This window comes from Carassius carassius, chromosome 44 (genome assembly GCF_963082965.1).
Source record: "Carassius carassius chromosome 44, fCarCar2.1, whole genome shotgun sequence".
Classification (NCBI taxonomy): Eukaryota; Metazoa; Chordata; class Actinopteri; order Cypriniformes; family Cyprinidae; genus Carassius; species Carassius carassius.
This window is the reverse complement of record NC_081798.1, coordinates 18008450-18024280: the sequence shown is the minus strand read 5'-3', so window position 1 is coordinate 18024280 and position 15831 is coordinate 18008450. Positions and strand designations below refer to the sequence as shown.

Here is a 15831-nt window from a genome sequence, read left to right as displayed (position 1 = left end):
TCCATTACAAACCTACAAGACAAGAATAACACTATGATATGATGCTCGCCTCCGCGACTTCACATGCACGGCCACGAGTCTGCGTATAGAAAGATATTCACGTCAACCCCCGTCTGACTTGTACATCTCACACAGACCCGTGAACATGACAAAAACATACACTTCTGAGTGAAATACAAGTTGTTTAAGCATGTAACAAGCCAGACGGACAGTGCGCATGCGCACAGTTACATGCACTGTTTCACGAACAAACACGGACAGATTATTAAATATTTCACATATTAGAAACAAATGTTGATAATTATATTATATAATAAATAACGTAATTATAATTTTGTATAACTTAGGTCGTACACGTCCTCGAATGACGCGTTTCTCGTCTTATTAAACGCTCTTGAACATCACAGCACTAGTATATCTATAAATGTATTCCGCGCTCTTTGGGTGCTTTAAAGATGAGTACTTACTTGATGTTTATGTTCAAGAATCACTTGCTCCAGTTTCTCGTGCGTCCCTCCATTATTCCTCCGGAACACAACACTTCAGGCCCACGTGAGAGTCTGGACGAGCGAAGCCACGCCTGCTCGATTCTGATTGGTGGGAGCGTTTCCCCGGGACAGTCTGATTGGTCGGGGGCGTGGTCATGACGACAGCCAGTATTGGAGGATGCGGCTGGACTCACGTGTATGACCATGTTATACAACCGATGAAAACAAAGACGTGCAGTGGAGATCTCGCGTGGTAACGAACCGTTATAACGCCTCCCTCGGGTTAAAAGAGGTGGCACTGTATGAGTGCTGTTACTTTTATTAAATAACTCGGTGAAAAACGTAAAATACCGTAAGATGTCGTGACTACACCGGGGCGTGATGCCGTATGTTACGTCGCGGCCTGTAAACTGACAGATTACCGTCAACCTCCTGATCTAGTTTCCTGACCGCCGTTAAGATCCACGGTCAAGCTCGTAAAGCTTGCGTGAATGTAACGTTACGCGGATAAAATCGCAATGCGATTATATAATTTTGACTCTTTTTTTTTTTACTTGTACTTCTTGTTAAATAAGTAATTGAAAATAGTAAAATTTCATGACTGTTAGGATCTGAACCGACATTGTAGAAGAAAAAGAAAGAAAAAACAAGTAGCCTACTGTGATGAAAGCTTGTTCGTTAATGTGAAATATACCATAGTTCTGGATAGTAATTTATGACTGTGTCTCATATAGTATATCAAAAAATTAAATATATACACACACACTTTATATCGGGGGAGAAAAAATGTAAATTTGGAATTGCGAGAAAATACCCCCATAAGAATGGCAAGTTTATTTCTTGCAATTCTAACTTTTTTCCCAGAAAACAATGCTTCTATCATGTGTTTTAATGTCTACTTCTGTTCACTGCAGAAGCACTTTTTTTTGTGACTTCATTCTTAAGAAATCATTCTAATGTTTATTTTCTGTACAGAAAAGCCTTTATCTTAATCACCATACAATGTCTTGATTTTGCGGGTAAGTATTCAGTACACTTTTTAAAGATCATGTTTTGTTTAAAAAATGGCCAGAAAGAAACATCTTTCTGCTGAAAGCCCTCAGTCAATAGCTGTTTTGAGACACAAGGGCTGGTTCACAGGTACATGTTGTGTCCCTCTGTCTCGAAAGAAGATTGCAATCTGGATTAAACCAGCAGTGGCCGGTCGAGATGCACAACAACACCAGAACACCTTTCTCCTTGACAAGAGTGACAGACTCTGAATACACTGATTTGGAGCACTATCTACTGTAATCCATGCAGCCTTTGTGAGTAAAAGCAACAAAAACGATTTATATACACTCAAGGATGTTAAATCCATGATTTATTGAGCCCACGTGGGCAATTCAGTTTGTAAGGCCACAAGCATAGAATTGCACTTGTTTACAATTTATACACACGTGAAACATACATACAAAAAAACTCAGATAAACAAATGTTTTGGCACCATGAGCGAGAGGTGAAGAAAACACCAAAATATTACTGAAATCCTCGTTAATCAAAGATATTTAATAGCAGACTATTTCTACATAAGGCAAAACGTATAATCCAGTTAAATTATTAGTGAATTATCACTTCGAAAATCAATCTTTTTATAATATCTAAAACTTGTGTATGTATATATATATATATATATATATATATATATATATATATATATATATATATATATATATATATATATAATTTTTGTGCAGATATTCTGAGTAAAATCAGAGCAAAGTCCTGTGCTGTTGTTACAGGATGGCAGTGGAGTTGTTTAAAGGCACGTCTGCGGTTGTTCAGGAAAGGCTCTTTTGTCTTGTTGTCCCAGAAAGACTCTGACGCGGCCAAAACAAGAGTGTCTGATCACGGCCATAAATCACAAGAGTCCATGAGTGATACATAAATGAGATCAGATGTTGGCAAATGGCTTTCACAAAAATGAGTTTGTCAATATGTTTTGGCCTCATGTTATCATGAAAGCATGCGTGTTATGGTTAAGGATCATTTTGTAACCTGTACACTCTCAGTCATTTGCACAGGGGAGTGTGTTAGTATTCTGGAAATGGCATTCAGGAACATATTCAAATCCTATTCATTAAAAACAAAACGTATAAAAAGAAAAACATTGAGGATAGTTTACAAGATATGCTTTTGAAAATCAGCAGGTTAGAACATATTGGAAGAGCGATCATTCATTATCTCTCTCTTCTTTCTGAAGTTGATACTCATTCATATCCTGATCTTCTCCTCCAATTATAACCAGATTTCTGTCCTTATGACTGCGACCAGACTGAAAGAGAGAGAAAAAAAAAACATAGTTTGAATTAGTTTTAGACTACTATGTATTTAATACTAATCAAATAAATTCTTCAAACGCTTAAATCGCAGGGCCAGCATCTCATGATCAATCTGCCGCCCATGTAAGGAAGTTAAAGAGGCTGTGAATGCTTTGATACTTACTGATAATGATGATAATAATGATCAAAACCACAGCTATCAAAATGGCCCACATCTGTAAAGACAACAAACAAATACACTTTGTCATGAGGTCAAATGTTATCTTTTTTTTTTTGCAATTACCATTATATTAATCTTGATTTTTCAAAACTTGTGTGCTGTCCTGGGTGAGTTGAAGTAAACTGTGGCACTATAGTGTTTCATGAAAGTGCAGTCGTGCAAAGAGACAAACGGCCAAGGCAAGATTTTCCTTTAATAACCTTCAATTTCGGTTTGTTTCTCACCAAACCCTATTGTATTCCCGCACAACACTTGGAATACAGCACATGCTGCATGGGACCACCCTGCAATACTTTTGCACCTTTTTATATTTTTTGTATGGAAATATTTTACTTTGCTTTTTTAAATGTAAATGCAATGACCTTAAGCCAATTCAATAGGCTTCAAACTGTCTTAATACTTACTATGACCTTTTATAAGCACAAAAACTAAACTCAATGTATTTTAACAATAAGACATGAAATGATCAACTGCATAATAATGTCTTTGTTTTTGCATATGAGCTATGGGAAACTAAGGAAATGTTATATTACGGAGTTATATTACAGTTAAATGTTATACTTGTATTACAGATGCACAAAGAACAAAAAATAAATAAACAGGCACCAAAAGCCTTCATATTTAATGATAAATGATATGGTCTCTCGAGTGCATCTTAGTCTTACCTTGCAGTTCTTCCACCAGTATTTCCTCTTGAGTTTGGCAGCGCTGGTCTCAAACTGGGAAGCACCGGCCTGCAGGGCATCGGCACGATCGTCCAAATCAGACAGCTTCTGGTCTCGTTCCAGGACCTTATCGACATTCACTCTCATGATGTCCACAACCTAGAGGAACAAGAGGATCCCCATTACAGGATTCTTAGAAAGACTAGGAACGGTGTTGCTAAGTGCTGGAAAAGTAATCAAGGTGAAGGAATCGTGCCATGTGTGTAAACAAACAGCTGTCTGCACACCAGTGCAGGTCTATTAATCAGTTTAACTATGCGAGACTTTTGGCAGGATGGCCGGAGACTTCTCAAAACCAGACAGGCAGCAGGAAAATGGAATTTAGTGGTCAGCATTTTAAACTAAAAGCACTGAGAGAAACACAGCATCTCAACCTGTTAGAACACGTTTCCAGCAACATTTGTCTGTTTTTATTCTGCAAGCAAAAATGCTGCGGGACACAACTAAATCACAGCAAATCTGACCATATTTGATATAAAGTAGGACAGAGTAAGACTTGAGACCAATGTAAAACAAATGTTTTGTTGCTTGTAAAAAAAAAAAATGAATACAAAATATACATATACTCTGAGGCAAGATTTACAAACATTTTCTTAGGATTATCCAAAATTCAGGAAACCAATCTGTGCCAGAGTTATTATAGTTTAATCTATAAACACATCCAGCATCTGCAGCTTTGTAACTGTTAGTCCTGACAGCTTATACACACACACACAAATTTTTTTGAGTCAGTGATGCATCAAATGACTCATTATTGTCTGAAAGTGCCACTTATTGTTGTTGCAAAATATTTATATTACAAAATGGTGTTCTTTTAATATTTTCTGTTCATAAAAGAATACAGAAAAAAATATTTTGACAAAATTATGAAGCAGTGCAACTTTTTTCTATAATGATAATAAGAAATGTTTGTTGAGCAGCAAATCAGCATATAGAAAGATTTCTAAAGGATCATGTGACACTGAAGACTGGAGTAATGATGCTGAAAATTCAGCTTTGCAACAAAAGAATAAAATGCATCAATTAAATTTTGAAATATATTAAAATAGAAAACATTTTTTTTAAATTGTTACAATATTTCACAAAATTACAGTTTTTCCTATATGTTATTAGCTGATCAAACAAATGCAGCCTTGTTGAGCAGAAGAGACTTGTGTGTGTGTATATGCTAATATACTCCTAACTGTAGACAATGATATCTTCTGCATTTAATTTTTTATTTCTGGAAAGCAGACCATGAACACTGCTGATTCTTCTGGTCTGTGGGGATTTTTTTCCTCATTAGAATGAGAACATCCCTCCTACGAATACCACTCAGCAACAGACTAATCTATATAAACAAAGATCAAAATAGAATGACAAAGAAACAGTGGCTGATAAAGTTTGTCCATGACTCTGACTGCAACTATGACTGTGTTTAAGAAGTCAAACATATAAACTCTTGACTCCATGAGAATCAATCTGCTTTCCTACTGAGATGAATTTAATGTTTTTTTTTTAGTCTAGATTACTAGTAGCACTTTGATCTCCTCAGAATGGAGTAAAGGATATGTATTGAGTTTATTATGCTTTTCTGATTTATTGTTCATCATTAACAGAAGCCCTAGAGAATGATATCATATCCTGTTGCTTATATTCCATGTGATCAATCTTCGCATCTTCAGCAGATGTTTTGAGTAATGGAAAGCATGAAAAATCCCGTTATAATAGAACTACATAAAGTCAATGGCAACAGCACACAAACATAGCCTCCTCATATATGCTCTAGTTTTTCACAAACCCTGTTGCAGGATGATGTAGCTCCGCCCCTTTAAGAGAGAACAGTGTGGGATGGGAGCCAGCGTGTGCAGATCCATGTTTCACTTGCATAACCATAGTGACGGGGCGTTACATAACCGGCCGGCAGCCTATGAGCTCACGCTAGACTGAATGAAGACGTCTGAAGGAAGAGGTCAATGGGTGTAAAGTGCGCAGAGACCTACAAATGTCCTGGTATAAAAAAATCATATATATGACCGCGGTAAACTACAGAAGAAATGTGGAAAACTGCTGAAGGATTATGCTGCACATTTGAGGGAGGAGTCGCACAGAAACAAAAGAGAGACAGAGAGTGAAAGAGAAAGTAGCACCTTCTGTAACATTATATGCAAGTTAAATGCCATATAACTGACCTTAAATCAAATGTTGAAATGTAATATATGTATACATATAGGTGCATCTCAGTAAATTAGTGTGACGTGACATTCAGCCAAGTATGGTGTCCCATAGTCAGAATTTGTGCTCTGCATTTAACCCATCCAAAGTGCACACACACAGCAGTGAACACACACACACTGTGAACACACCCCCGGAGCAGTGGGCAGCCATTTATGCTGCGGCGCCCGGGGATAAATTCGGGGTTTGGTACCTTGCTCAAGGGCACATAAGTCGTGGTACTGCCGGCCTGAGACTCGAACCCACAACCCTAGGGTTAGGAGTCAACCTCTCTAACCACTAGGCCACAACTTCCCCATTCAATTTAATTAAATGAAGTAACTACTGAAGTAGTTTAAGTCTTTGGTTCTTTTAATTGTGATGATTTTGGCTCACATTTAACAAAAACCCAGTAATTCACTACTGCCGCGTTTCCACCGAAATTACCCGGGGAATATTTTTCCGAGGAACTTTTTTCCCCCAAGACCTGTTGCTTTTTGCGGGTCTACCGGGAAGATTAGGCAAATAGACTGGTGACGTAGGTCTGCGCGCGTTTCTCAATATAAAGTACGCTGATTTTGGACGTGCATCCTCGGTAGTTCAGACTTTGTGCATTCGACTCGGGAGTGTGATGTCCACGACGACGGGAATCCGGTAAATCTGCAAACAACAGCGTACTTCATAACTTCAGTCAGCTGACTATGGCTACTGCAATTTTCCTCTATGTATATTTACAATAAAATGAAATACGGTATCACATACCACTGCCTCCTATCGTTTTCATTTAAACATAATGAATGAGCTGCAGAAATGTACTTAGTTCAGGGATATGTGTATATATACACAGCCATTACAATGAAACGAAATATATAAATTTGCCTTTTTATTTTCATTTTAACATATAGATAAATTGAATACAGACCAAAGATGACCTGTTAGATTTACCCAAACCGAATTATTTTTTATGTTTAACCACTAAAGAGACATCAAAGTCAGCGGCACATATCAGAAGGTCTAGCTGAGTTGAGAGTGTTCTAGGCGGATACTGATCGTGTGGAGGTCACCGTCTCCGGGATCGGCGAAACACAGTTTAAAAATAGGCGCTGTCTTGATAAACAAACCACAGATTTGAGTTTTAAACAACTACATTCTCGACTGAAATACTTTTAAAATTACATTTCATGACACAATAACAGTAATATTTTGAAAATGATCCAAATAAATGGTGGTTGAACCCAACCAATGCTGCGTGAACTCAACCAATCAGCATGTTTAGCACCCGAAAGGTCCGGATCTTTGAAAAAGTACCACCTCGCCAGCAGGGACTTTCTGAGGGGCATTTTTTCCCCGGAACTTTATTTAGTTCCTGGTTCCTGCGGTGGAAACACACCGAGTACCAGGCCAAAGTCCCTAGTTCCTGGGTAAAGTTCCTGCGGTGGAAAGGCGGCATACCTCAACAAATTAGAATATGGTGACAGGCCAATCAGCTAATCAACTTAAAACACCTGCAAAGGTTTCCTGAGCCTTCAAAATGGTCTCTCAGTTTGGTTCACTATGCTACACAGTCATGGGGAAGACTGCAGATCTGACAACTGTCCAGAAGACAATCATTGACAAACTTCACAAGGAGGGTAAGCCACAAACATTCATAGCCAAAAAAGCTGGCTGTTCACAGAGTGCTGTATCCAAGCATGTTAACAGAAAGTTGAGTGGAAGAAAAAAGTGTGGAAGAAAAAGATGCACAACCAACCGAGAGAACCGCAGCCTTATGGGGATTGTCAAGCAAAACTGATTCAAGAATTTGAGTGAACTTCACAAGGAATGGACTGAGGCTGGGGTCAAGGCATCAAGAGCCATCACACACAGATGTGTCGAGGAATTTGCTGAACCACAGACAATGTCAGAGGCATCTTACCTGGGCTAAGGAGAAGAAGAACTGGACTGTTGCCCAGTGGTCCAAAGTTCTTTTTTTAGATGAGAGCAAATTTTGTACTTCATTTGGAAACCAAGGTCCTAGAGTCTGGAGGAAGGGTGGAGAAGCTGATAACCCAAGTTTCTTGAAGTCCAGTTTTAAGTTTCCACAGTCTGTGATGATTTGGGGTGCAATGTCATCTGCTGGTGTTGGTCCATTGTGTTTTTTGAAAACCAAAGACACTGCACCAGTTTACCAAGAAATTTTGGAGCACTTCATGCTTCTTTCTGCTGACCAGCTTTATGAAGATTTGGCACCTGCCCACAATGCCAAAAGCACCAAAAGTTGGTTAAATGACCATAGTGTTGGTGTGCTTGACAGGCCAGCAAACTCACCAAACCTGAACCCCAGAGAGAATCTATGGAGTATTGTCAAGAGGAAAATGAGAAACAAGAGACCAAAAATGAGCTGAAGGCCACTGTCAAAGAAACCTGGGCTTCCAGACCACCTCAACAGTGCCACAAACTGATCACCTCCATGCCACGCCGAACTGAGGCAGTAATTAAAGCTAAAGGAGCTTTAATACCCCTATCAAGTATTAAGTACATGTACAGTAAATTAAGTATTCTGAAATTATGAAGTATTCTAATTAGTTGAGATAGTGAATTGGTGGGTTTTTGTTAAATGTGAGCCAAAATCATCACAATTAAAAGAACCAAAGACTTAAACTACTTTAGTCTGTGTGCACTGAATTTATTTAATACATGAGTTTCACAATTTGAGTTGAATCACTAAAATAAATTAACTTTTCAACGACATTCTAATTTATTGAGATGCACCTGTATACACAAACACTACCAGTTTGGGGTTGGTAGGATTTTACTTTTATGTTTTTGAAAGAAGTCGAGTGCTCACCGAGGCTACATTTATTTGATCAAAAATATATTACAAAATGTTATTTCAATTTCAAATATCGGTTTTCTATTTGATTACATTTTAAAGTGTATTTTATTCTCGTGACACAAAGCTGAATTCAGTCGTCAGTGTCAAATGATCCTCCAGAAATCATTCTAATATGCTGTAGGGCTGCAACGATTCGTCGACGTTTTCGACAAAAATCGATAATAGAAATAGTCGACAATGAATTTCATTGTCGAAGTTGTCGCCAGACATGTTTTTTCCGACCGAGTGAGGCATCTCTCTTCATTACAATCTCTGCCGAGAGTCGCACATGCGCATTAGCTTCTCTGCTGAGCGATAACATACAGAAATGGCGGCGTCCAACGCAGCAGCTGCGCGTACCAAAACATCTAAAGTTTGGGAGCATTTTAGCCTGGATACGGCGAATAAAAAGATTACCTGCATGGTTTGCAAAGCAGTCCTTGCGTATCACGGCAGCACCTCGGTGATGTATGAACATTTAAAGAGAAAGCACGTCGGACAGTTGAATGAAACCGGAGTTTGACTCGCCTCGGTCACATTTAAATAACATGGAAGCCAATACGTTTTGTTTTGGATGTACATTGTACATTTGTGACCCTGGATCACAAAACCAGTCTTATGTGTAATTTTTTTTTAAATTGAGATTTATACATCATCTGAAAGCTGAATACATAATCTTTCCATTGATATATTGTTTGTTATGATAGGATAATATCTGCTCCCAGAAGAGCGCAAGTCTCACACGAGACCATGTGGATATGCTGACTTTCCTTAATATGAATAAACTGAACGACATAGCCTGAGCCTCATGTTGATTTTAAACTTGGTCTGTCCACCATGACAGGTTTGTGTCCAGGTAGTATCACACAGTCCATGTTTACAACTTAAATTCAGACGACTCTGAAAGCTTATTTTAAAACCGTTAGATTTCATAATGTTGAGAAGAGTTGTAAAGTTCTTTTGCAACAGATTGACCACTGAATGTATCTCACAAAATGCACTTAATATTTTTGTTTACTGTTTTATTGCTGCTAATGTGCCTGCCCCTGGTTTACAGGAGAAAAGGTTTACTTGTTTTTAATTTATTTTTTCTTATAAAACAAATGTGCCTGTCCTTTATAAAAATGATAGAGTTTCTTAATTCATGCATTTATGTCTATACTGACCGAGCGCTGTGCCTAATTGGTTTTAGACAGGGCATTTTTATTTACTTTTAGTATGAATCGGCCTATCAGCAGCAAAGTTCAATAAAATATGCATTTTTCATTGAAGTACCCCCTTCTTTCTTGTGTTTACTATCATTTTCCACAGAATTAAAGCAATCTCATGTCAATGTCACCTTTATTTATATAGCGCTTTAAACAAAATACATTGCGTCAAAGCAACTGAACAACATTCATTAGGAAAACAGTGTCAATAATGCAAAAATGATGCTAAATTTTAGATTTTTTTTTACAATTATTCGATTAGTCGACTAATCGTTTCAATAGTCGATGACTAGTCGACTATTAAAATAGTCGTTAGTTGCAGCCCTAATATGCTGCACAATAAATATTTCTTATTATCAAAGTTGAAACTGCCTGTAGAAAGTACTGTGCCTTGCTTCCATATATTTATTTACATTGTTGTAGAGCTGCAACTAACGATTATTTTTTCTGTCGACTAATCTAACGATTATTTTTTCGATTAGTCGACTACTCTAACGATTATTTTTACTACAATAAATAATTTAATTTTCTTTTTTTGATTAGCTAATGAATCCTTTGGATAACTTTACAAAAAAATATAAGTTTAACTTCTAATATAATATTTCAACCTTTATTCATTTTCAACCAATGTGGTTGAAGTTTTTACAGTATACAAAAATAAAGAGCCAAAGACAATTATTTTACTATGGTAAATATGAGTTTACGATAGCGTTTATAATTAAACCACAGTAGCCACAAATTTACAGTTGTCTGAGACGTCATGAAATGTTCTTTAGCATCACAAACCATAAAATGTAGTCAGGGTTCTGCTATGGTTTATTTAGCATGGTTTCCAGAGATCTGGAGCTGATTCGGGGTAGCTCGGTGGTTTGTGACTGTTGTCTCGCGGCGCGCTGTCTTTTAAGGGGCCGTTCACATATTCACAAGTGTGTTATTTCCAATGTAGGAGCGCGGTATGCGTGCTCATAATGGAAGGGACGCGGTTGCAACGCGCACGCGAAAACAGGCGCGTCCACCGCATCGAGTTAGAAACATCTCAACTTTTCAGAATGCCGCAAGCGCACAGCGGCATGTGACAAGAACTAACCAGTGGTCTCTGTTTTTGTGATAGAATGCAACTTTCTCCATTCCCAGTATGCCATTATGCAAGATGTAAACAGTGTGACGCGTCGACGCATTTCACGTCGTTGCAGCACTACAATGTTGTTTGTTTTGTTATTTATTTATGATTTAACGCCGTGGCTATATTTATGGCAAAAACAATTCAATTCCATCATTCAATCTATATCCTTTCAATAGATTGTTTACAATAATTTAACAATTTTGTTCTATATTTTTGTATATAATTATTTATAATTATTTATTATATAATTATACTTTTTGTCAATTTTTTTTAAATTGAGATTTATACATAATTTGAATAAGCAAGCTTTCTATTGATGCATGGTGGGTGAGGATGAGGGTGCAAAAAAAAAAACTTAAATATTGAGAAAATCATCTTTAAATTTGTCCAAATTAAGTCCTTAGCAATGCATATTACTAGGGCTGTCAACTTTAGTCGTTTAGTCGACTAATCGGTCGATGATGTCTTGGTCGACTGACATTTATACTGGTCGACCTGTTGCATATTTATTTTGTCTTTTTTTTCACCAATGAAGAAATTTTCATTGATTTACTCCTTGATATTTATTCCTTTTATTACCAGTTATATATTACTGCATTCTAAATATAATTAGCCTATGTTTTATCCCAAACTTTAAATGCTTTAATTTAGACATAACAGCGCCAGAGTTTAGCGCACCACGTGAACACTCGGGAACCGTACCTGTGGCTGGCTGTAATGCTGCTTCGCACTCAGTAAGGAATATAGGTAACGGTTTGCTGTATTCATTCAGTTAGAACGCTACTTGTTTTGGCTTTTGTCGACAAAATGTCCAAGGAATTTAAATCTTTTGTCTGGCTGAATTTAAAAAAAAAAAAAAAACACAAGACCGTTACTCCAATCCTCCCTGGCTGTAGGTCTCGCATCTGATTTGTGATCTTCGCTTAGAATGGAGGCATACATGACAGTTAAAGTCCATTTTATCGATGCGGACTGTAAAATGAATAGCGTTGTGTTAGAAACAAAGCAGCGCACACGGGAGAAAATGTCACTCAAGTCGCGGACGCTTACCACATTCCACCAGAGAAGCGGGTGTCATCGGTAACGGACAACGCTGTCAACAAGCTCTCGGTGGAATTACTGAAGGGATCCGGTCAGTGGCCAGACGTGAGCTCCTCACTTTGCATTTAAAAAAATCACTTAATTTTCAAAAGAATTGTATTATTATTATAGTTTTATGTATTATTGATGTTTTTTCGTTGTTGTTTTATAAATACTCTATGACAATTGTTTTAATAAATGTTCAATCAAAATGCAAAACATCGCGTTTTTTTTTTTTTTTTTTTAGTCGACTGATTGTTGCGCAGGACAGGACTTTGGTCGACTAAACATTTCTTTGGTTGACTACAGCCCTACATATTACTAATCAAAAATTAGGTTTTGTTATATTTACTGTAGGGAATTAAAAATATATATTTACAGAAATTGATCTTTACTTATTATCCAAATGATTTTTGGCATTAAAGACATTATTATTATTATTTTTTTTTGCTACAAAGTGCTACTTAAGACTGCTTTTGTGGTCCAGGGTTATATATATAATTTTTTCTTTACAGTAATATCATGTCTGCAACTGTCTAAAGGCTCATTTAAATATTTAATGAGCACATTAGTCATTGTACATCTTGTAACTGTCATCAGTTTTCCTGTGATTATGTAACTGTTCACATAACAAAGGAAACATCCCTGAGAAGATTGCATCACACTGATAGACGGAAGTCAAGTCAACTATTTACAGCCATCCATCCAAGAACACTGAGAAAAGGTGTCAGGTGTGTCCTCTTACCTCTTCCACCTGTGCCTGTGTCTGCTGCAGTCTGCGGTTACTCCCAGACATCCCAGCAGAACCAGAGCCATCTGCACCCGGGGCGGACCTATGACAGAGAGAGAAAACCGTATTACATTTCACATTTTATTGAAATTATATCAGGTTAGCTGGAAAAAGTCCTGGCAAACTCACGAAATACTTGAGAAGTCAGTCAGTATTTATTTTTTTAAGTGAATAAGGTCTAGCATAACACACTCTTTACTTGCTGCTAATGTGATTTGGGCTGTGTATTGAAAGTTGATTTAGTCACAAAGCATCTGTTAAGCACATACACGTCCTGTTATGTCATTCTAATAGAAAGCTAGTGTGGCAAACAGCATGTGATATTGTACTGCCACCTAGTGGCACAAAGACTGCACTTTTAAATGACTGCCATAGAGCCAGTTTTGGTTTCCTTTAGTGAACAGTTCTTAATCTTTAGTGAAAGAACCTTTTTCCACTCTATAGAACCTTTTGGAATATAAATGTTCTATGGAAAAATCAAGGTTCTTTATAAAACTTCATTTTTAAAAGTGTGCATTTGCACAAGAAACGTAAACAAACATGAGGTGCTCTTTCCAACAAACACTTATGAAAGAGGAAGTACAGGTAAGACCACAAAATGGTGTGAAAACACAATAGAAAAGAAAACAGAAGGTATATCATTCAACAAGCTCAAACTGTAAACATCTAACAACACACTGTGAACTTTATAATGAAAGCCCTTTGAAGCCATCATATATATGCAAACAGCATAAACAGATTTACACTGACGTTAGCTTGATTCTGAATTACAGCGGCCCAAAATTATTTGCACATTTAAGACTGTCAGAAAGCCATTGCATCAGATATCAAAATCTCTCTTCACAAAGTAGCACAAACAACGGAGCCATTTTGTGCTTAATGACTTTTATTCTGGTGTTAAAGTGTCTTTCAAGTGTATTTCAGAATGCATTAGTAAAAGAAAATCACTATCACGTGAAAGGCCTCGAGCCAGACTTCGCTCCCGTCTAACGCTGTGGATAAAATTTTAAACCTTAGCATAAAAACAATAAGAGAGAACCACCAGGAGTAAAGACAAACACAAACATTCCACAACCAGACGTGGAAGTTCCATAAGCCTTCAAATCATGTGATCGAGGAAGAAATCCCCCAGCCAGCAGTACGACACAATGCTTTTCTAAATGAAAATTACACAAATCCCACCTCCATTTATTAAGGTGTAAAACAGACGTTTAATCACGATCTATCACTTAAGTTTTAAATAATACAGAAAAATTTAGCATTACATCACTTGCTCAGCAATGGATTCTCTGCAGTGAATGGTTGAGACTGAGACATTTGTGTTATGGATTTTGTGTCATGTTTAAAGCTGTAAATGACATCCAGTATTAAATGCCATCAAGTCAATGACATCCAGAGCACAGGTGATCTTTAAGAACAAAACTGATATTGACACAGCAGCTCTGCAACACTCCCCATCTCAGACAGAAGGTCAACATCAGAAAGTTCACACACGGCTGTCAGTGTAAAAGTGTAAAAGGCGACTAGTTAATAAATAATGTTCATTACTAAACAAATAACAACATCAAAAATAAATGCTTAATATGCATTTAATATGAACATTTAATATCATTTCAAAGTACATTATCCATTAAGCATCATATAAAATCGTTGTAAGCCGATTAGAGCTAACGTTACGTTAGTGAGGAAATTATTCTCATGCAAACATCCTAACCAACAGTTTAAAACATATCTGACTAAACATGAACATAGTAATTAATATAACGTATTTAACGTTACTGTTTATATCTGCAGTTGATAGTATGTCGCCAAAAATACCAGTCTATAACATTATTTAAATTAAATTATGTGAAATGATCTTCAGCAATTTTAACGCCGTTTATTTTATTAACTTAATCGTTTTCGCCGCAACTTCACTATCGGCACAATATATTCGCGTTCCAGTCATAAAAGACAATAAGTCTACAATTAATGCAAGCCAAATCTATTATTATTATTCAAAATGTCTATGGTTCGAGCATGTTTCGAGTTTCAGCTTTTCTATAAACTTTGTTATCAGTCAGAAAAAACTGTTAGCCATTAGCACTTAGCGGATATTGAAACACACCAAACTCTTTAAAACTCTTGAATTAACAATAAACTTAACTGACAGCTTCATATGCACTAATCCCAACTAGAATGGGATGGAATTAAAGATTGAAAATGAATAAAAGTCGAGATCAAGCCAGGAAGCTGAAGCTAAGCTAACTTGTTGCTTTAGCCGTATTCACACCCATTAGCACAACACAAACTTTACAAACACTCGCTAGGACTGATATTTACCGGTATTCAGGAACACATATAAAACACGATATAAAGCATGGGTGTATGAAATAATTAAACTTGTGTAAGTGATGGTTGTGTAGTTTTACTTACATTCTTGATAGTTGAGTTGACGTGTGATTTGTGAAGGCCCCGTTAATACTAAAAGCTTCTAACGTGAACGCGCACAAAGGGAGGGGACTCCAGACACGAGCTCAGTCACTTTTCATATTAGTATTTGCATAAAATACAAATATTAAATATATAATACAATTATATAATAAAATATAAAATTCCAATAAAAATTGAATATTTTGGATACTATATTGCCAGTTTCTAGTTTTCTATAAAATAATAAATTCATATTAAAATAAATATGTAAATAGCATAAATGCTTATATTTAACAAAAATAATTAGAATGGTCAATTATATAAAATATAAATGTAATTAAAGTTATTCTAACTGTAAGTTCATACTGAATGTTTCTGTAATGTTATAAATACAGAATTTAAAATGGTACGTTGAAT

General features: G+C 36.6%; 1 protein-coding gene across 1 annotated transcript; it reads right to left on the bottom strand.

Annotated features, from left to right (window-relative positions):
• Window positions 1–2189: 2189 nt before the first annotated feature.
• Window positions 2190–15509, bottom strand: LOC132126326 (vesicle-associated membrane protein 3-like). Its single transcript, XM_059537522.1, has 5 exons — window positions 15418–15509; window positions 12958–13045; window positions 3695–3853; window positions 2973–3024; window positions 2190–2802 (listed from the first exon to the last, which is right to left on the bottom strand). Coding segments are annotated over exons 1-5 (318 nt in total). The 5' UTR covers window positions 15420–15509; the 3' UTR covers window positions 2190–2785.
• Between the last annotated feature and the right edge of the window lie 322 nt (window positions 15510–15831).

Excerpts from the sequence above, each read along its gene's own strand:
- LOC132126326 (XM_059537522.1), bottom strand. Across the intron at positions 3,854-12,957 it reads CACAGGCACAGGTGGAAGAG|GTTGTGGACATCATGAGAGT; the intron begins GTAAGAGGACAC and ends TTGTTCCTCTAG. Across the intron at positions 3,025-3,694 it reads ACTGGTGGAAGAACTGCAAG|ATGTGGGCCATTTTGATAGC; the intron begins GTAAGACTAAGA and ends TTGTCTTTACAG.